The sequence below is a fragment of the Grus americana genome, chromosome 36, assembly GCF_028858705.1.
Source record: "Grus americana isolate bGruAme1 chromosome 36, bGruAme1.mat, whole genome shotgun sequence".
NCBI classification, from domain to species: Eukaryota; Metazoa; Chordata; class Aves; order Gruiformes; family Gruidae; genus Grus; species Grus americana.
Genome location: NC_072887.1, coordinates 982,056 through 1,003,499, shown reverse-complemented (window position 1 = coordinate 1,003,499; position 21,444 = coordinate 982,056). Strand labels below are relative to the sequence as shown.

The 21,444-nt window shown below is 65.2% G+C and overlaps 4 protein-coding genes across 4 annotated transcripts; all 4 read right to left on the bottom strand.

Moving 5' to 3' along the window:
* Positions 1-283: 283 nt before the first annotated feature.
* On the bottom strand, positions 284-889 carry LOC129198813 (proline-rich protein 22-like; the record flags this gene model as incomplete). The annotated part of the gene is made up of 1 exon (XM_054808417.1): positions 284-889. A coding segment is annotated over one exon (606 nt), but the record flags the coding sequence as incomplete, so codon positions are not given.
* A 6,245-nt stretch (positions 890-7,134) lies between these two features.
* LOC129198812 (proline-rich protein 22-like) lies at positions 7,135-7,740 on the bottom strand (the record flags this gene model as incomplete). Its single annotated transcript, XM_054808416.1, has 1 exon — positions 7,135-7,740. A coding segment is annotated over one exon (606 nt), but the record flags the coding sequence as incomplete, so codon positions are not given.
* Positions 7,741-13,986: 6,246 nt separating this feature from the next.
* On the bottom strand, positions 13,987-14,592 carry LOC129198811 (proline-rich protein 22-like; the record flags this gene model as incomplete). The annotated part of the gene is made up of 1 exon (XM_054808415.1): positions 13,987-14,592. A coding segment is annotated over one exon (606 nt), but the record flags the coding sequence as incomplete, so codon positions are not given.
* A 6,246-nt stretch (positions 14,593-20,838) lies between these two features.
* On the bottom strand, positions 20,839-21,444 carry LOC129198810 (proline-rich protein 22-like; the record flags this gene model as incomplete). The annotated part of the gene is made up of 1 exon (XM_054808414.1): positions 20,839-21,444. A coding segment is annotated over one exon (606 nt), but the record flags the coding sequence as incomplete, so codon positions are not given.

Below are 21,444 nucleotides of genomic sequence, written 5' to 3'. Positions count from 1 at the left end.
GCTCGCCGGCCCTGATCTGGGGCTCAGCGGGGCTTTGGCACCTCTGGGGTGCCGTTTCCCGGTGCCTCCCGCGCTCCCTCCCCCTCCCACACAGGCAGGGAGCCGTTCTGGAGAAACAGCTTTTAATTGACAAAACACAAGTTGAAATGTCCCATGTCTAACCCCCCTCCCCCCCACCCCCAAACGCACCACCCCTCCTCCCCCATCCCCCACTCCCCCCACCTCCACCTCATCCCTGCTCGGGCTCTACTTCCCCCCCTGCCACCCGCGTGCTGCCTGCCAGAGCCCTGCGCTTGCTGGCCGGCTTTGGCAAGGCGCTCTGCCCCCGCTTCTTGCCCCGCTTCTCGCAGGCGGCAGCCTGGGACGGTGGCAGGGCCATCCCCGCAGCCCCCCACGGCTCCCGGGGCTCCATCCCGATGCCGTAGAATTCCTCGAGGCTCAGGATGGCGTCGGTGATCTCGGGGACGCTGTAGTCGGGGGTGAGCAGCTCCTCGGGCAGCGAGAGCCAGGCAAAGTCGCAGGGGGGGATGGCTGCGCCGGTGCCACCAAGCTCCCCAGGCACGGGGCCGCTGCTGGGGCTGTCCTGGCTGACCCCCACCGTGTCCGGGGAGCAGCCGAAGAGCCTCAGGGCCTCTTCGAGAGGCACCTCCTCGGACACGGTGAGGTCGCCTGCCGGGTCCCCAAGGGCTTGGTCGTGGGGGGCAGCAGAAGGGCAGGGTTGGTCATCGCTGCCCGGGGTGAAGTTGCTGCCCCCGTGTGCCTCCGCAGGGGTGGCCGTGCCGGAGGTGGTGAGCCGGGCAGGTTGTCCCTCATGCCGGTAGCCGGGGATGGACGCCGGCAACACTGGGGAGGCAGGGGCCACCGCGCTCGCCTCTGCGCCGGTGTCCCCAGGGTCCCCAGGCGCGGGGCTGCTGCCGCCGGCATCCTCCTGGCTGGCCTCCACCCCATCCAGGGAGCAGCCCAAGAGACTTAGGGCCTCTTCGAGAAGCTCCCTGTCCGACACCCGGAGGTCTGCTGCCAGGTCCCCCAGGGCTGGGCTGGGGGAGCCATGGCTGCCCAGGGGGACGTTGGTGCCCGGTGTGCCCCCACAGGGGTGGCCGTGCCACAGACGTCGGTCTGGGCAGGCTGCCCCTCGATGTGCTGGTTGCCGGGGATGGGCGTCGGCAACACCGGGGGGGCTGGGGCCACCGCTCTCCCCTCTGTGCCGGTGTCACCGGAGTCCCCAGGCATGGGGCTGCTGCCGGGACCGTCCTGGCTTGCCCCCACGGCATCCAGGGAGCACCCAAAGAGCCTGAGGGCCTCCCTGAGAAGCTCCTCCTCGGAGACTGCAAAGTCTCCATCCGCGTCCCCAAGGGCTCGGTGGTGGGGGCCAGCAGAGGGGCTGGGGGGGGCTTCGCGGCCCGGGGGGACGTTGGTGCCCGGGTGTGCCCCCGCAGGGCTGGCCGTGCCAGGGGTGGTAATCGCGGCAGGCTGCCCCTCGATGTGCCGGTAGCCGGGGCTGTATGTGGGCAGCGCTGGGGGGGCTGGGGCCTCCGCTCTCCCCTGATGGTGGTAGGGTGCGAGGTGTGGCGGCTGTGCCTGGGGGGTCAGAGGGGCTGCCCAGGCCGGGAGGGTCGTGCAGCCCCCGGGGCCCCACAGGGCAGCACGCGGCAGAGCAGCGGTGCCATGGCTGAGCGCGGAGCTGTCCGGGGCAGGCACGCTGGCGACCGTCCACTGGATGTGGAAGACGCGGGGGTGGAAGAAGCAGCCGCACGGAGCCCTCTGCAGACCTGTGTGGGTGAGAGGGAGCCGTGCTGGGCTGGGAGGACCCTCGAGGGCCAGCCACCGAGCCGGCCCCGATGGCCGACGTCCCCCGGCTCTGTGCCGGGCACGTGGGGAGCTTGTGGCCGGGGCGCTCCGCGCGGGGTGAGCTGCTGTGCCGGGGGGCCGGGGATGCAAACCAGGGAGGAGACTCGCCCACAGGAGGTGAACCGGGAGAGATGGCCCCAAGTATTTGGGAAATTCTCGGGGAACTGGATTTCCTGGGCACGCAGCACCCAGGCCAGAACTGCCAGGGGGACGGGGTGCTGGGGGCGCCGGGGTGGCAGAGCAGCCAGGGGTGCCGTACCTGCTGGTGGTAGTGCCTGGGGGCCCTGGGGTGCCACCCACACTGAGGGGGCCCAGGCTGCGGGGAAGGGCTGCTGCTGGAGGGGCAGTTGGCACAGGGTGGCTGAGCCTGGAGGAGAGACAGGAGCGATGGCCGGCGGTCACCTCCGCTCTTGCCCCCAAGAGCGTCCCCGGGCTGCAGGGGTCGGGGTGGGTGCCTACCTCGGGGGTAGAAGGTTTGGGGAAGGACAAGCGTCTGCAGGAGCGGGGGTGCCGGGGGGTGCCGGGGGCCGCGCGCTGGGAGCCGCAGTGGTGGCGGCGGTGGCGGCGGCATGTCGCGTTCTGGCTGTTGGCTGCTAAGGACTCTGTGGCGTCTCCCAGGAGGGAATGTGGGGTCTCCGCGTGTTCCGCCCCGCCCCAACAGCCTCCCCAGCCTGGGGAGGGAAAGGCTTCGGGGGGGGGGGGCCTTGCTGCGTTCCCAGAGCTGGCACGTCCCTGGGATTCGTGGGACTCGGTGGGACGAGTGCCACGCCTGGAGTGCTGGCACGGAGGCTGCAGGCTGTTCAGGAGGGGTAGGCAGGGCAGGCGAGGTGGAGGGGTCGCACTCTGTGGAAGGGAGAGCTTGGACGGTACGGCCCTTACGGTCAGCAAGGGTGTGGTGGAGAGCCTCTGGCTGAGGATGAGGGGCATGGAAAACAAAGCGGCTGTTGTAGTGGGTGTCTGCTCCCGATGGCCCGGCCGGGATGCCCGCACTGCGGACTTATGCCATAGGCCATGAGGAGAAATCTCTGCACGAGTAGCCCTTGTCCTGATGGTGCAGATGTTCTGTTGGGCGGTCGGTCACTGGAACAGGCTGCCAGGGAAGTGGTCACGGCCCCAGGGCTGTCAGAGTTCAAGGAGCATCTGAGCGACTGTCGTAGTCATATGATTGAATTGTAGCTAGTCCTGCGGGGAGCAGGACATTGGACTTGATGATCCTTATGGGTCCCTTCCAAGTCGAGATGGTCTATGATTCTACGAAATAAAGATGCAAGTCACGCACCGAGTTCATCCAGAAAAGATCTGCCTGGGTTGGGTTTATTCTAAGTTGGGACGCAAGCGGTGGGGAGAAGGTGGGGTCCTGTGGGCTGAAGTTTGGGGGTGGGGGGGAGGGGGGTTAGACATGGGACATTTCAACTTGTGTTTTGTCAATTAAAAGCTGTTTCTCCAGAACGGCTCCCTGCCTGTGTGGGAGGGGGAGGGAGCGCGGGGGGGCACCGGGAAACGGCACCCAAGAGGTGCCAAAGCCCCGCTGAGCCCCAGATCAGGGCCGGCGAGCCCCGAAGGGCGCCGAGCCCCCCCAGGGCAGAGTCACCGCCAGCGGGGCAGGCAATGGCGGGGGGGGGTGGTGGGGGGGGGTTTACCCTGTCCCACCCTCGCCTCAAGAATCTGGCTGCCCCCTCCCCTCGCGGTGGCTCCCGGTCTCAGGGAAGCTCTTGGTGGGCCACCCAGTTGCACCCCGCGGCTGGGATGCGTGGGGATGGAGACCCGTGTCCCCGCGGGCCCTGTGTCCCCGGCCACGTGCGGTGCTGGGTGCACAGAGCTGCAGCATGGCCCAGGGCGGGCCTGGGGGGCGGGGGCTGGGGGGGGGGGGGGATGTGCCTGAAGGCTGGGGTCCTCTCAGCCCCGCCAAGGTTTTAGCAGGGGATGACCCCACCCTATCCCTGTCCTGCACCCGTGTCACCCCCGGGTGGCCCCATCTGCCCCAGACAGGCAAGTCTGTGGGGGAAACTGAGGCAGGAGCCCCTGGGTGACGCTGGGAGGACCCATGGCCTGGGCCCGCAGGTCCCAGCCCCCTGCACCCCCAAAGCTGGGAAGGGACCCAGGTGTGTGGGTGCTCCTGCAGCAGGGCTGCCCCCCAGTAGCAAGAGCCTGCACCCCTGCAGGGGTGGAGGCAGCCCAGGGGTGCAGCACCGAGCACATGGGCTGCAGCTCCGAGCACGTGGGCTGCAGGTCTGAGCATGCAGGTGCAGCGCAGAAGATGTGGGGTGTGGGGCCAAGCACGGAGAGGTGCAGCACGGAGCATAAGGGGGTGCAGCAGTGAGTGTTATAGTTGAATTGAGACAAATAGAGTCCAAAGTAAATTCAATTTCTATTTATTAAGGTAGGAAAGCAAAAGCAGCGCTGGGCGGCCGGGGAGTCGCAGCTCCACCGAGGGCTCGCGAATTCAAACAAGCCAAGCAGCCCCCTTTATAGGTTGATTTCGTGCCTTTCTGCTTCTTCCCTTAGCGTGGCTCCTTCAAGTCTGGGTAGTTTGTTAGAGAGATACAAATTGTCATAGTAACACAGCACTGCACTTTGCAACCTTGTGATCAAGCCTCGCCAAACAGGATGTTCTCTGGTGCAGAAAGATTGCTTTTCTCCTCTAACCCATTTTGATCACCAAATTACCTCCAATTACTTATTACAGTGAGCACATGGGGTGCAGCAGTGAGCAAAAGCGGGTGCCGGGCCGCGCACGTGGGGAGCAGCACCGAGCCTGCGGGGTGCAGCACCGGGCGCGCAAGGGCTGGTGGGTGCAGCCCCAGCTCGTGGGGACGGCACAAAACAACACAGGGTGCAGCACCGAGCAAGCAAGCGTGGTGCTGGGCTCAAAACACGAGGTGCAGCGCCGAGCACGCAGGGTGCAGGGCCGAGGATGTGCTGGGGAGCGAGCAGGCGTGGGCGCCTCTCCGAGATGCCTCCGGGTGAATGCATGACGCGTGGGGACCCAACAGGAGGAGCCAGCAGTGCTGAGGGAGCTGCATCTAGATTAGCTTTGCGTGGTCACGGGGACTGGGAGAGCTCGCCGAGGACGGGAAGAGAGCAAACACCACTCCTGTCTTCGAGGAGGACAGGAATGAAGACCTCGAAACCATGTGGTTGCATCTCTCCAGTGTGGAGAAGGATGGAGGCATTTGCAAGACTGACAGGAAGAGCCCACAGAAGAAGTTGGACGAGGACGTCTGAAGGGCTCTTTCAAGACTCCCTATGGAGAGAGCTGTTCTTCTACACCCGACACCATCATTACACCAATCTGCAACACGTGCCGCTCCTGCTCTCATCTGAGGCTCTTTTCTCCTCCAATGAACAGGAAGTCAAGCAAAAATGCTCAGGAGCTGGTTGCAAGGAAAGCCACAGGTTTCCACCGCATGCATTTCCAGTGGTCTTGCTGGAACAGGTGACCCAGAGAGATTGTGGCGTCTCCATCCTTGCAGGTGTTCAAAAGCCCTGGGCAAGCAGCTCTAGGTGGCCCTGCTCGAGCAGAGGGCTCGGACCACATGACCTCCAGAGGTCCCTCCCAACCTCAGCTACCCCACGGTTCTGTGGTTCCATGTGCAGCTGGACAGGAGGAAGGCAGGTGACGTTACGCAGGTGTAGCCACGCTGACGGGAAGACCATTGTAGACGGAAGAGTCAGTGATCTGCAGGGCAGGTTTCCGGTTCTGTGCTGTGCCCAGGGATCCCACTTGTTTTCCTTTGATGTGTCGGGAAGACACATCCCAGCATGTGCTCAAACACCATGGCAGCTTGGGAGCCGGTTACTTGGTCCCTTCTTTTGGAATTGCTCATAGACTCCTCAGAAACAGCGTCCTTGGGCTGACTGGGCCCACAGGAGTACGTCTGCAGAGAAAGGCAAAGAATTGGAGGTGAAGGCACCTCCTGAAGTCAGATTCCCTGCCCTGCTCTGGGCAGTCACTGAGTCATGGTATAGTCGAGGTTGGAAGGGGCCTCCGGAGGCCATCTGGTCCAAGCCCCTTGCTCAAGCAGGGCCACGTAGAACCGGTTGAGCAGGACCATGTGCAGCCAGCTTCTGCGTACCTCCAAGGAGGGAGGCACCACAACCTCTGTGGGCAACCTGTGCGAGGCTCAGCCACTCTAAGACTGAGCAGAGTTTCCTCATGTTCAGAGGGAACATGCTGTCTTACAGTTTGTGCCCACGGCCTCTGGCCCTGTCACTGGGCCCTGATCTGAGCAGAGCCTGGCTCCGTCTTCTTTGCACCCTCCCTTCAGGCACTTCTGGACATTGATAAGGTCCCCTCGAACCATCTCGTCTGTAGGATAAACAGGCCTCTCGCCTGCTTGTCCGGCGTGGAAGAAGGAACTCGATTGCTGCAGAAGCCTCCAAAGAACAGGAGGAAATGGAACGAAGCTGCGTCGGGGGAAGTTCAGAGTGGGCACGAGGAAAAGGTTCTTCGCCGAGAGGGTGGCGGGTGACGGGAACAGGCTCTCCAGGGAAGCGGCCGCGGCACCAAGCCTGCCTCTGCAGCAGAAGGGCTTTGTGCCGCAGAACTGTGCCGCCGGCTCCTTGCCTTCTCCTACGCGGAGAAAGAGGTGCTGCGGGTGCTCAGGACCCTGATGCTCTTTGCACCGTCGGAAAGGACCGTCTCCCGCAGATCCCCCAGCTGACGGTGACTCGCAGGACTGCCTGGTGGTCACCTGCTGGGCTGGGGGCTGCTGGGGGCTTTGTGCTGGGGCACAGCGGGACAGGAGGAGCCGGGGAGGCGGGGAGATGAGCGGGGAGACGAGTCCCCCCCCCCCGCCCCCCAGGTCTGTCCTTGGCCCAGGGGCTCCGTGCTGCTTTCTGCGTGGGGCCGTGTCCGTGAGTCCTGCAGGGAGCCGTCTGTCCTGGCTCCCCCGCCAAAGGGCTGCTCCCCCCGGGGAAGGGGATGGGGGAGAGTCCCCCCCCGCCCTTGCCTGCCCCGCTGGCGGTGACTCGGCCCTGGGGGGGCTCGGCGCCCTTCGGGGCTCGCCGGCCCTGATCTGGGGCTCAGCGGGGCTTTGGCACCTCTGGGGTGCCGTTTCCCGGTGCCTCCCCGCGCTCCCTCCCCCTCCCACACAGGCAGGGAGCCGTTCTGGAGAAACAGCTTTTAATTGACAAAACACAAGTTGAAATGTCCCATGTCTAACCCCCCTCCCCCCCACCCCCAAACGCACCACCCCTCCTCCCCCATCCCCCACTCCCCCCACCTCCACCTCATCCCTGCTCGGGCTCTACTTCCCCCCCTGCCACCCGCGTGCTGCCTGCCAGAGCCCTGCGCTTGCTGGCCGGCTTTGGCAAGGCGCTCTGCCCCCGCTTCTTGCCCCGCTTCTCGCAGGCGGCAGCCTGGGACGGTGGCAGGGCCATCCCCGCAGCCCCCCACGGCTCCCGGGGCTCCATCCCGATGCCGTAGAATTCCTCGAGGCTCAGGATGGCGTCGGTGATCTCGGGGACGCTGTAGTCGGGGGTGAGCAGCTCCTCGGGCAGCGAGAGCCAGGCAAAGTCGCAGGGGGGGATGGCTGCGCCGGTGCCACCAAGCTCCCCAGGCACGGGGCCGCTGCTGGGGCTGTCCTGGCTGACCCCCACCGTGTCCGGGGAGCAGCCGAAGAGCCTCAGGGCCTCTTCGAGAGGCACCTCCTCGGACACGGTGAGGTCGCCTGCCGGGTCCCCAAGGGCTTGGTCGTGGGGGGCAGCAGAAGGGCAGGGTTGGTCATCGCTGCCCGGGGTGAAGTTGCTGCCCCCGTGTGCCTCCGCAGGGGTGGCCGTGCCGGAGGTGGTGAGCCGGGCAGGTTGTCCCTCATGCCGGTAGCCGGGGATGGACGCCGGCAACACTGGGGAGGCAGGGGCCACCGCGCTCGCCTCTGCGCCGGTGTCCCCAGGGTCCCCAGGCGCGGGGCTGCTGCCGCCGGCATCCTCCTGGCTGGCCTCCACCCCATCCAGGGAGCAGCCCAAGAGACTTAGGGCCTCTTCGAGAAGCTCCCTGTCCGACACCCGGAGGTCTGCTGCCAGGTCCCCCAGGGCTGGGCTGGGGGAGCCATGGCTGCCCAGGGGGACGTTGGTGCCCGGGTGTGCCCCCACAGGGGTGGCCGTGCCACAGACGTCGGTCTGGGCAGGCTGCCCCTCGATGTGCTGGTTGCCGGGGATGGGCGTCGGCAACACCGGGGGGGCTGGGGCCACCGCTCTCCCCTCTGTGCCGGTGTCACCGGAGTCCCCAGGCATGGGGCTGCTGCCGGGACCGTCCTGGCTTGCCCCCACGGCATCCAGGGAGCACCCAAAGAGCCTGAGGGCCTCCCTGAGAAGCTCCTCCTCGGAGACTGCAAAGTCTCCATCCGCGTCCCCAAGGGCTCGGTGGTGGGGGCCAGCAGAGGGGCTGGGGGGGGCTTCGCGGCCCGGGGGGACGTTGGTGCCCGGGTGTGCCCCCGCAGGGCTGGCCGTGCCAGGGGTGGTAATCGCGGCAGGCTGCCCCTCGATGTGCCGGTAGCCGGGGCTGTATGTGGGCAGCGCTGGGGGGGCTGGGGCCTCCGCTCTCCCCTGATGGTGGTAGGGTGCGAGGTGTGGCGGCTGTGCCTGGGGGGTCAGAGGGGCTGCCCAGGCCGGGAGGGTCGTGCAGCCCCCGGGGCCCCACAGGGCAGCACGCGGCAGAGCAGCGGTGCCATGGCTGAGCGCGGAGCTGTCCGGGGCAGGCACGCTGGCGACCGTCCACTGGATGTGGAAGACGCGGGGGTGGAAGAAGCAGCCGCACGGAGCCCTCTGCAGACCTGTGTGGGTGAGAGGGAGCCGTGCTGGGCTGGGAGGACCCTCGAGGGCCAGCCACCGAGCCGGCCCCGATGGCCGACGTCCCCCGGCTCTGTGCCGGGCACGTGGGGAGCTTGTGGCCGGGGCGCTCCGCGCGGGGTGAGCTGCTGTGCCGGGGGGCCGGGGATGCAAACCAGGGAGGAGACTCGCCCACAGGAGGTGAACCGGGAGAGATGGCCCCAAGTATTTGGGAAATTCTCGGGGAACTGGATTTCCTGGGCACGCAGCACCCAGGCCAGAACTGCCAGGGGGACGGGGTGCTGGGGGCGCCGGGGTGGCAGAGCAGCCAGGGGTGCCGTACCTGCTGGTGGTAGTGCCTGGGGGCCCTGGGGTGCCACCCACACTGAGGGGGCCCAGGCTGCGGGGAAGGGCTGCTGCTGGAGGGGCAGTTGGCACAGGGTGGCTGAGCCTGGAGGAGAGACAGGAGCGATGGCCGGCGGTCACCTCCGCTCTTGCCCCCAAGAGCGTCCCCGGGCTGCAGGGGTCGGGGTGGGTGCCTACCTCAGGGGTAGAAGGTTTGGGGAAGGACAAGCGTCTGCAGGAGCGGGGGTGCCGGGGGGTGCCGGGGGCCGCGCGCTGGGAGCCGCAGTGGTGGCGGCGGTGGCGGCGCCATGTCGCGTTCTGGCTGTTGGCTGCTAAGGACTCTGTGGCGTCTCCCAGGAGGGAATGTGGGGTCTCCGCGTGTTCCGCCCCGCCCCAACAGCCTCCCCAGCCTGGGGAGGGAAAGGCTTCGGGGGGGGGGGGCCTTGCTGCGTTCCCAGAGCTGGCACGTCCCTGGGATTCGTGGGACTCGGTGGGACGAGTGCCACGCCTGGAGTGCTGGCACGGAGGCTGCAGGCTGTTCAGGAGGGGTAGGCAGGGCAGGCGAGGTGGAGGGGTCGCACTCTGTGGAAGGGAGAGCTTGGACGGTACGGCCCTTACGGTCAGCAAGGGTGTGGTGGAGAGCCTCTGGCTGAGGATGAGGGGCATGGAAAACAAAGCGGCTGTTGTAGTGGGTGTCTGCTCCCGATGGCCCGGCCGGGATGCCCGCACTGCGGACTTATGCCATAGGCCATGAGGAGAAATCTCTGCACGAGTAGCCCTTGTCCTGATGGTGCAGATGTTCTGTTGGGCGGTCGGTCACTGGAACAGGCTGCCAGGGAAGTGGTCACGGCCCCAGGGCTGTCAGAGTTCAAGGAGCATCTGAGCGACTGTCGTAGTCATATGATTGAATTGTAGCTAGTCCTGCGGGGAGCAGGACATTGGACTTGATGATCCTTATGGGTCCCTTCCAAGTCGAGATGGTCTATGATTCTACGAAATAAAGATGCAAGTCACGCACCGAGTTCATCCAGAAAAGATCTGCCTGGGTTGGGTTTATTCTAAGTTGGGACGCAAGCGGTGGGGAGAAGGTGGGGTCCTGTGGGCTGAAGTTTGGGGGTGGGGGGGAGGGGGGTTAGACATGGGACATTTCAACTTGTGTTTTGTCAATTAAAAGCTGTTTCTCCAGAACGGCTCCCTGCCTGTGTGGGAGGGGGAGGGAGCGCGGGGGGGCACCGGGAAACGGCACCCAAGAGGTGCCAAAGCCCCGCTGAGCCCCAGATCAGGGCCGGCGAGCCCCGAAGGGCGCCGAGCCCCCCCAGGGCAGAGTCACCGCCAGCGGGGCAGGCAATGGCGGGGGGGGGTGGTGGTGGGGGGTTTACCCTGTCCCACCCTCGCCTCAAGAATCTGGCTGCCCCCTCCCCTCGCGGTGGCTCCCGGTCTCAGGGAAGCTCTTGGTGGGCCACCCAGTTGCACCCCGCGGCTGGGATGCGTGGGGATGGAGACCCGTGTCCCCGCGGGCCCTGTGTCCCCGGCCACGTGCGGTGCTGGGTGCACAGAGCTGCAGCATGGCCCAGGGCGGGCCTGGGGGGCGGGGGCTGGGGGGGGGGGGGGATGTGCCTGAAGGCTGGGGTCCTCTCAGCCCCGCCAAGGTTTTAGCAGGGGATGACCCCACCCTATCCCTGTCCTGCACCCGTGTCACCCCCGGGTGGCCCCATCTGCCCCAGACAGGCAAGTCTGTGGGGGAAACTGAGGCAGGAGCCCCTGGGTGACGCTGGGAGGACCCATGGCCTGGGCCCGCAGGTCCCAGCCCCCTGCACCCCCAAAGCTGGGAAGGGACCCAGGTGTGTGGGTGCTCCTGCAGCAGGGCTGCCCCCCAGTAGCAAGAGCCTGCACCCCTGCAGGGGTGGAGGCAGCCCAGGGGTGCAGCACCGAGCACATGGGCTGCAGCTCCGAGCACGTGGGCTGCAGGTCTGAGCATGCAGGTGCAGCGCAGAAGATGTGGGGTGTGGGGCCAAGCACGGAGAGGTGCAGCACGGAGCATAAGGGGGTGCAGCAGTGAGTGTTATAGTTGAATTGAGACAAATAGAGTCCAAAGTAAATTCAATTTCTATTTATTAAGGTAGGAAAGCAAAAGCAGCGCTGGGCGGCCGGGGAGTCGCAGCTCCACCGAGGGCTCGCGAATTCAAACAAGCCAAGCAGCCCCCTTTATAGGTTGATTTCGTGCCTTTCTGCTTCTTCCCTTAGCGTGGCTCCTTCAAGTCTGGGTAGTTTGTTAGAGAGATACAAATTGTCATAGTAACACAGCACTGCACTTTGCAACCTTGTGATCAAGCCTCGCCAAACAGGATGTTCTCTGGTGCAGAAAGATTGCTTTTCTCCTCTAACCCATTTTGATCACCAAATTACCTCCAATTACTTATTACAGTGAGCACATGGGGTGCAGCAGTGAGCAAAAGCGGGTGCCGGGCCGCGCACGTGGGGAGCAGCACCGAGCCTGCGGGGTGCAGCACCGGGCGCGCAAGGGCTGGTGGGTGCAGCCCCAGCTCGTGGGGACGGCACAAAACAACACAGGGTGCAGCACCGAGCAAGCAAGCGTGGTGCTGGGCTCAAAACACGAGGTGCAGCGCCGAGCACGCAGGGTGCAGGGCCGAGGATGTGCTGGGGAGCGAGCAGGCGTGGGCGCCTCTCCGAGATGCCTCCGGGTGAATGCATGACGCGTGGGGACCCAACAGGAGGAGCCAGCAGTGCTGAGGGAGCTGCATCTAGATTAGCTTTGCGTGGTCACGGGGACTGGGAGAGCTCGCCGAGGACGGGAAGAGAGCAAACACCACTCCTGTCTTCGAGGAGGACAGGAATGAAGACCTCGAAACCATGTGGTTGCATCTCTCCAGTGTGGAGAAGGATGGAGGCATTTGCAAGACTGACAGGAAGAGCCCACAGAAGAAGTTGGACGAGGACGTCTGAAGGGCTCTTTCAAGACTCCCTATGGAGAGAGCTGTTCTTCTACACCCGACACCATCATTACACCAATCTGCAACACGTGCCGCTCCTGCTCTCATCTGAGGCTCTTTTCTCCTCCAATGAACAGGAAGTCAAGCAAAAATGCTCAGGAGCTGGTTGCAAGGAAAGCCACAGGTTTCCACCGCATGCATTTCCAGTGGTCTTGCTGGAACAGGTGACCCAGAGAGATTGTGGCGTCTCCATCCTTGCAGGTGTTCAAAAGCCCTGGGCAAGCAGCTCTAGGTGGCCCTGCTCGAGCAGAGGGCTCGGACCACATGACCTCCAGAGGTCCCTCCCAACCTCAGCTACCCCACGGTTCTGTGGTTCCATGTGCAGCTGGACAGGAGGAAGGCAGGTGACGTTACGCAGGTGTAGCCACGCTGACGGGAAGACCATTGTAGACGGAAGAGTCAGTGATCTGCAGGGCAGGTTTCCGGTTCTGTGCTGTGCCCAGGGATCCCACTTGTTTTCCTTTGATGTGTCGGGAAGACACATCCCAGCATGTGCTCAAACACCATGGCAGCTTGGGAGCCGGTTACTTGGTCCCTTCTTTTGGAATTGCTCATAGACTCCTCAGAAACAGCGTCCTTGGGCTGACTGGGCCCACAGGAGTACGTCTGCAGAGAAAGGCAAAGAATTGGAGGTGAAGGCACCTCCTGAAGTCAGATTCCCTGCCCTGCTCTGGGCAGTCACTGAGTCATGGTATAGTCGAGGTTGGAAGGGGCCTCCGGAGGCCATCTGGTCCAAGCCCCTTGCTCAAGCAGGGCCACGTAGAACCGGTTGAGCAGGACCATGTGCAGCCAGCTTCTGCGTACCTCCAAGGAGGGAGGCACCACAACCTCTGTGGGCAACCTGTGCGAGGCTCAGCCACTCTAAGACTGAGCAGAGTTTCCTCATGTTCAGAGGGAACATGCTGTCTTACAGTTTGTGCCCACGGCCTCTGGCCCTGTCACTGGGCCCTGATCTGAGCAGAGCCTGGCTCCGTCTTCTTTGCACCCTCCCTTCAGGCACTTCTGGACATTGATAAGGTCCCCTCGAACCATCTCGTCTGTAGGATAAACAGGCCTCTCGCCTGCTTGTCCGGCGTGGAAGAAGGAACTCGATTGCTGCAGAAGCCTCCAAAGAACAGGAGGAAATGGAACGAAGCTGCGTCGGGGGAAGTTCAGAGTGGGCACGAGGAAAAGGTTCTTCGCCGAGAGGGTGGCGGGTGACGGGAACAGGCTCTCCAGGGAAGCGGCCGCGGCACCAAGCCTGCCTCTGCAGCAGAAGGGCTTTGTGCCGCAGAACTGTGCCGCCGGCTCCTTGCCTTCTCCTACGCGGAGAAAGAGGTGCTGCGGGTGCTCAGGACCCTGATGCTCTTTGCACCGTCGGAAAGGACCGTCTCCCGCAGATCCCCCAGCTGACGGTGACTCGCAGGACTGCCTGGTGGTCACCTGCTGGGCTGGGGGCTGCTGGGGGCTTTGTGCTGGGGCACAGCGGGACAGGAGGAGCCGGGGAGGCGGGGAGATGAGCGGGGAGACGAGTCCCCCCCCCCCGCCCCCCAGGTCTGTCCTTGGCCCAGGGGCTCCGTGCTGCTTTCTGCGTGGGGCCGTGTCCGTGAGTCCTGCAGGGAGCCGTCTGTCCTGGCTCCCCCGCCAAAGGGCTGCTCCCCCCGGGGAAGGGGATGGGGGAGAGTCCCCCCCCGCCCTTGCCTGCCCCGCTGGCGGTGACTCGGCCCTGGGGGGGCTCGGCGCCCTTCGGGGCTCGCCGGCCCTGATCTGGGGCTCAGCGGGGCTTTGGCACCTCTGGGGTGCCGTTTCCCGGTGCCTCCCCGCGCTCCCTCCCCCTCCCACACAGGCAGGGAGCCGTTCTGGAGAAACAGCTTTTAATTGACAAAACACAAGTTGAAATGTCCCATGTCTAACCCCCCTCCCCCCCACCCCCAAACGCACCACCCCTCCTCCCCCATCCCCCACTCCCCCCACCTCCACCTCATCCCTGCTCGGGCTCTACTTCCCCCCCTGCCACCCGCGTGCTGCCTGCCAGAGCCCTGCGCTTGCTGGCCGGCTTTGGCAAGGCGCTCTGCCCCCGCTTCTTGCCCCGCTTCTCGCAGGCGGCAGCCTGGGACGGTGGCAGGGCCATCCCCGCAGCCCCCCACGGCTCCCGGGGCTCCATCCCGATGCCGTAGAATTCCTCGAGGCTCAGGATGGCGTCGGTGATCTCGGGGACGCTGTAGTCGGGGGTGAGCAGCTCCTCGGGCAGCGAGAGCCAGGCAAAGTCGCAGGGGGGGATGGCTGCGCCGGTGCCACCAAGCTCCCCAGGCACGGGGCCGCTGCTGGGGCTGTCCTGGCTGACCCCCACCGTGTCCGGGGAGCAGCCGAAGAGCCTCAGGGCCTCTTCGAGAGGCACCTCCTCGGACACGGTGAGGTCGCCTGCCGGGTCCCCAAGGGCTTGGTCGTGGGGGGCAGCAGAAGGGCAGGGTTGGTCATCGCTGCCCGGGGTGAAGTTGCTGCCCCCGTGTGCCTCCGCAGGGGTGGCCGTGCCGGAGGTGGTGAGCCGGGCAGGTTGTCCCTCATGCCGGTAGCCGGGGATGGACGCCGGCAACACTGGGGAGGCAGGGGCCACCGCGCTCGCCTCTGCGCCGGTGTCCCCAGGGTCCCCAGGCGCGGGGCTGCTGCCGCCGGCATCCTCCTGGCTGGCCTCCACCCCATCCAGGGAGCAGCCCAAGAGACTTAGGGCCTCTTCGAGAAGCTCCCTGTCCGACACCCGGAGGTCTGCTGCCAGGTCCCCCAGGGCTGGGCTGGGGGAGCCATGGCTGCCCAGGGGGACGTTGGTGCCCGGGTGTGCCCCCACAGGGGTGGCCGTGCCACAGACGTCGGTCTGGGCAGGCTGCCCCTCGATGTGCTGGTTGCCGGGGATGGGCGTCGGCAACACCGGGGGGGCTGGGGCCACCGCTCTCCCCTCTGTGCCGGTGTCACCGGAGTCCCCAGGCATGGGGCTGCTGCCGGGACCGTCCTGGCTTGCCCCCACGGCATCCAGGGAGCACCCAAAGAGCCTGAGGGCCTCCCTGAGAAGCTCCTCCTCGGAGACTGCAAAGTCTCCATCCGCGTCCCCAAGGGCTCGGTGGTGGGGGCCAGCAGAGGGGCTGGGGGGGGCTTCGCGGCCCGGGGGGACGTTGGTGCCCGGGTGTGCCCCCGCAGGGCTGGCCGTGCCAGGGGTGGTAATCGCGGCAGGCTGCCCCTCGATGTGCCGGTAGCCGGGGCTGTATGTGGGCAGCGCTGGGGGGGCTGGGGCCTCCGCTCTCCCCTGATGGTGGTAGGGTGCGAGGTGTGGCGGCTGTGCCTGGGGGGTCAGAGGGGCTGCCCAGGCCGGGAGGGTCGTGCAGCCCCCGGGGCCCCACAGGGCAGCACGCGGCAGAGCAGCGGTGCCATGGCTGAGCGCGGAGCTGTCCGGGGCAGGCACGCTGGCGACCGTCCACTGGATGTGGAAGACGCGGGGGTGGAAGAAGCAGCCGCACGGAGCCCTCTGCAGACCTGTGTGGGTGAGAGGGAGCCGTGCTGGGCTGGGAGGACCCTCGAGGGCCAGCCACCGAGCCGGCCCCGATGGCCGACGTCCCCCGGCTCTGTGCCGGGCACGTGGGGAGCTTGTGGCCGGGGCGCTCCGCGCGGGGTGAGCTGCTGTGCCGGGGGGCCGGGGATGCAAACCAGGGAGGAGACTCGCCCACAGGAGGTGAACCGGGAGAGATGGCCCCAAGTATTTGGGAAATTCTCGGGGAACTGGATTTCCTGGGCACGCAGCACCCAGGCCAGAACTGCCAGGGGGACGGGGTGCTGGGGGCGCCGGGGTGGCAGAGCAGCCAGGGGTGCCGTACCTGCTGGTGGTAGTGCCTGGGGGCCCTGGGGTGCCACCCACACTGAGGGGGCCCAGGCTGCGGGGAAGGGCTGCTGCTGGAGGGGCAGTTGGCACAGGGTGGCTGAGCCTGGAGGAGAGACAGGAGCGATGGCCGGCGGTCACCTCCGCTCTTGCCCCCAAGAGCGTCCCCGGGCTGCAGGGGTCGGGGTGGGTGCCTACCTCGGGGGTAGAAGGTTTGGGGAAGGACAAGCGTCTGCAGGAGCGGGGGTGCCGGGGGGTGCCGGGGGCCGCGCGCTGGGAGCCGCAGTGGTGGCGGCGGTGGCGGCGCCATGTCGCGTTCTGGCTGTTGGCTGCTAAGGACTCTGTGGCGTCTCCCAGGAGGGAATGTGGGGTCTCCGCGTGTTCCGCCCCGCCCCAACAGCCTCCCCAGCCTGGGGAGGGAAAGGCTTCGGGGGGGGGGGGCCTTGCTGCGTTCCCAGAGCTGGCACGTCCCTGGGATTCGTGGGACTCGGTGGGACGAGTGCCACGCCTGGAGTGCTGGCACGGAGGCTGCAGGCTGTTCAGGAGGGGTAGGCAGGGCAGGCGAGGTGGAGGGGTCGCACTCTGTGGAAGGGAGAGCTTGGACGGTACGGCCCTTACGGTCAGCAAGGGTGTGGTGGAGAGCCTCTGGCTGAGGATGAGGGGCATGGAAAACAAAGCGGCTGTTGTAGTGGGTGTCTGCTCCCGATGGCCCGGCCGGGATGCCCGCACTGCGGACTTATGCCATAGGCCATGAGGAGAAATCTCTGCACGAGTAGCCCTTGTCCTGATGGTGCAGATGTTCTGTTGGGCGGTCGGTCACTGGAACAGGCTGCCAGGGAAGTGGTCACGGCCCCAGGGCTGTCAGAGTTCAAGGAGCATCTGAGCGACTGTCGTAGTCATATGATTGAATTGTAGCTAGTCCTGCGGGGAGCAGGACATTGGACTTGATGATCCTTATGGGTCCCTTCCAAGTCGAGATGGTCTATGATTCTACGAAATAAAGATGCAAGTCACGCACCGAGTTCATCCAGAAAAGATCTGCCTGGGTTGGGTTTATTCTAAGTTGGGACGCAAGCGGTGGGGAGAAGGTGGGGTCCTGTGGGCTGAAGTTTGGGGGTGGGGGGGAGGGGGGTTAGACATGGGACATTTCAACTTGTGTTTTGTCAATTAAAAGCTGTTTCTCCAGAACGGCTCCCTGCCTGTGTGGGAGGGGGAGGGAGCGCGGGGGGGCACCGGGAAACGGCACCCAAGAGGTGCCAAAGCCCCGCTGAGCCCCAGATCAGGGCCGGCGAGCCCCGAAGGGCGCCGAGCCCCCCCAGGGCAGAGTCACCGCCAGCGGGGCAGGCAATGGCGGGGGGGGGTGGTGGTGGGGGGTTTACCCTGTCCCACCCTCGCCTCAAGAATCTGGCTGCCCCCTCCCCTCGCGGTGGCTCCCGGTCTCAGGGAAGCTCTTGGTGGGCCACCCAGTTGCACCCCGCGGCTGGGATGCGTGGGGATGGAGACCCGTGTCCCCGCGGGCCCTGTGTCCCCGGCCACGTGCGGTGCTGGGTGCACAGAGCTGCAGCATGGCCCAGGGCGGGCCTGGGGGGCGGGGGCTGGGGGGGGGGGGGGATGTGCCTGAAGGCTGGGGTCCTCTCAGCCCCGCCAAGGTTTTAGCAGGGGATGACCCCACCCTATCCCTGTCCTGCACCCGTGTCACCCCCGGGTGGCCCCATCTGCCCCAGACAGGCAAGTCTGTGGGGGAAACTGAGGCAGGAGCCCCTGGGTGACGCTGGGAGGACCCATGGCCTGGGCCCGCAGGTCCCAGCCCCCTGCACCCCCAAAGCTGGGAAGGGACCCAGGTGTGTGGGTGCTCCTGCAGCAGGGCTGCCCCCCAGTAGCAAGAGCCTGCACCCCTGCAGGGGTGGAGGCAGCCCAGGGGTGCAGCACCGAGCACATGGGCTGCAGCTCCGAGCACGTGGGCTGCAGGTCTGAGCATGCAGGTGCAGCGCAGAAGATGTGGGGTGTGGGGCCAAGCACGGAGAGGTGCAGCACGGAGCATAAGGGGGTGCAGCAGTGAGTGTTATAGTTGAATTGAGACAAATAGAGTCCAAAGTAAATTCAATTTCTATTTATTAAGGTAGGAAAGCAAAAGCAGCGCTGGGCGGCCGGGGAGTCGCAGCTCCACCGAGGGCTCGCGAATTCAAACAAGCCAAGCAGCCCCCTTTATAGGTTGATTTCGTGCCTTTCTGCTTCTTCCCTTAGCGTGGCTCCTTCAAGTCTGGGTAGTTTGTTAGAGAGATACAAATTGTCATAGTAACACAGCACTGCACTTTGCAACCTTGTGATCAAGCCTCGCCAAACAGGATGTTCTCTGGTGCAGAAAGATTGCTTTTCTCCTCTAACCCATTTTGATCACCAAATTACCTCCAATTACTTATTACAGTGAGCACATGGGGTGCAGCAGTGAGCAAAAGCGGGTGCCGGGCCGCGCACGTGGGGAGCAGCACCGAGCCTGCGGGGTGCAGCACCGGGCGCGCAAGGGCTGGTGGGTGCAGCCCCAGCTCGTGGGGACGGCACAAAACAACACAGGGTGCAGCACCGAGCAAGCAAGCGTGGTGCTGGGCTCAAAACACGAGGTGCAGCGCCGAGCACGCAGGGTGCAGGGCCGAGGATGTGCTGGGGAGCGAGCAGGCGTGGGCGCCTCTCCGAGATGCCTCCGGGTGAATGCATGACGCGTGGGGACCCAACAGGAGGAGCCAGCAGTGCTGAGGGAGCTGCATCTAGATTAGCTTTGCGTGGTCACGGGGACTGGGAGAGCTCGCCGAGGACGGGAAGAGAGCAAACACCACTCCTGTCTTCGAGGAGGACAGGAATGAAGACCTCGAAACCATGTGGTTGCATCTCTCCAGTGTGGAGAAGGATGGAGGCATTTGCAAGACTGACAGGAAGAGCCCACAGAAGAAGTTGGACGAGGACGTCTGAAGGGCTCTTTCAAGACTCCCTATGGAGAGAGCTGTTCTTCTACACCCGACACCATCATTACACCAATCTGCAACACGTGCCGCTCCTGCTCTCATCTGAGGCTCTTTTCTCCTCCAATGAACAGGAAGTCAAGCAAAAATGCTCAGGAGCTGGTTGCAAGGAAAGCCACAGGTTTCCACCGCATGCATTTCCAGTGGTCTTGCTGGAACAGGTGACCCAGAGAGATTGTGGCGTCTCCATCCTTGCAGGTGTTCAAAAGCCCTGGGCAAGCAGCTCTAGGTGGCCCTGCTCGAGCAGAGGGCTCGGACCACATGACCTCCAGAGGTCCCTCCCAACCTCAGCTACCCCACGGTTCTGTGGTTCCATGTGCAGCTGGACAGGAGGAAGGCAGGTGACGTTACGCAGGTGTAGCCACGCTGACGGGAAGACCATTGTAGACGGAAGAGTCAGTGATCTGCAGGGCAGGTTTCCGGTTCTGTGCTGTGCCCAGGGATCCCACTTGTTTTCCTTTGATGTGTCGGGAAGACACATCCCAGCATGTGCTCAAACACCATGGCAGCTTGGGAGCCGGTTACTTGGTCCCTTCTTTTGGAATTGCTCATAGACTCCTCAGAAACAGCGTCCTTGGGCTGACTGGGCCCACAGGAGTACGTCTGCAGAGAAAGGCAAAGAATTGGAGGTGAAGGCACCTCCTGAAGTCAGATTCCCTGCCCTGCTCTGGGCAGTCACTGAGTCATGGTATAGTCGAGGTTGGAAGGGGCCTCCGGAGGCCATCTGGTCCAAGCCCCTTGCTCAAGCAGGGCCACGTAGAACCGGTTGAGCAGGACCATGTGCAGCCAGCTTCTGCGTACCTCCAAGGAGGGAGGCACCACAACCTCTGTGGGCAACCTGTGCGAGGCTCAGCCACTCTAAGACTGAGCAGAGTTTCCTCATGTTCAGAGGGAACATGCTGTCTTACAGTTTGTGCCCACGGCCTCTGGCCCTGTCACTGGGCCCTGATCTGAGCAGAGCCTGGCTCCGTCTTCTTTGCACCCTCCCTTCAGGCACTTCTGGACATTGATAAGGTCCCCTCGAACCATCTCGTCTGTAGGATAAACAGGCCTCTCGCCTGCTTGTCCGGCGTGGAAGAAGGAACTCGATTGCTGCAGAAGCCTCCAAAGAACAGGAGGAAATGGAACGAAGCTGCGTCGGGGGAAGTTCAGAGTGGGCACGAGGAAAAGGTTCTTCGCCGAGAGGGTGGCGGGTGACGGGAACAGGCTCTCCAGGGAAGCGGCCGCGGCACCAAGCCTGCCTCTGCAGCAGAAGGGCTTTGTGCCGCAGAACTGTGCCGCCGGCTCCTTGCCTTCTCCTACGCGGAGAAAGAGGTGCTGCGGGTGCTCAGGACCCTGATGCTCTTTGCACCGTCGGAAAGGACCGTCTCCCGCAGATCCCCCAGCTGACGGTGACTCGCAGGACTGCCTGGTGGTCACCTGCTGGGCTGGGGGCTGCTGGGGGCTTTGTGCTGGGGCACAGCGGGACAGGAGGAGCCGGGGAGGCGGGGAGATGAGCGGGGAGACGAGTCCCCCCCCCCCGCCCCCCAGGTCTGTCCTTGGCCCAGGGGCTCCGTGCTGCTTTCTGCGTGGGGCCGTGTCCGTGAGTCCTGCAGGGAGCCGTCTGTCCTGGCTCCCCCGCCAAAGGGCTGCTCCCCCCGGGGAAGGGGATGGGGGAGAGTCCCCCCCCGCCCTTGCCTGCCCCGCTGGCGGTGACTCGGCCCTGGGGGGGCTCGGCGCCCTTCGGGGCTCGCCGGCCCTGATCTGGGGCTCAGCGGGGCTTTGGCACCTCTGGGGTGCCGTTTCCCGGTGCCTCCCCGCGCTCCCTCCCCCTCCCACACAGGCAGGGAGCCGTTCTGGAGAAACAGCTTTTAATTGACAAAACACAAGTTGAAATGTCCCATGTCTAACCCCCCTCCCCCCCACCCCCAAACGCACCACCCCTCCTCCCCCATCCCCCACTCCCCCCACCTCCACCTCATCCCTGCTCGGGCTCTACTTCCCCCCCTGCCACCCGCGTGCTGCCTGCCAGAGCCCTGCGCTTGCTGGCCGGCTTTGGCAAGGCGCTCTGCCCCCGCTTCTTGCCCCGCTTCTCGCAGGCGGCAGCCTGGGACGGTGGCAGGGCCATCCCCGCAGCCCCCCACGGCTCCCGGGGCTCCATCCCGATGCCGTAGAATTCCTCGAGGCTCAGGATGGCGTCGGTGATCTCGGGGACGCTGTAGTCGGGGGTGAGCAGCTCCTCGGGCAGCGAGAGCCAGGCAAAGTCGCAGGGGGGGATGGCTGCGCCGGTGCCACCAAGCTCCCCAGGCACGGGGCCGCTGCTGGGGCTGTCCTGGCTGACCCCCACCGTGTCCGGGGAGCAGCCGAAGAGCCTCAGGGCCTCTTCGAGAGGCACCTCCTCGGACACGGTGAGGTCGCCTGCCGGGTCCCCAAGGGCTTGGTCGTGGGGGGCAGCAGAAGGGCAGGGTTGGTCATCGCTGCCCGGGGTGAAGTTGCTGCCCCCGTGTGCCTCCGCAGGGGTGGCCGTGCCGGAGGTGGTGAGCCGGGCAGGTTGTCCCTCATGCCGGTAGCCGGGGATGGACGCCGGCAACACTGGGGAGGCAGGGGCCACCGCGCTCGCCTCTGCGCCGGTGTCCCC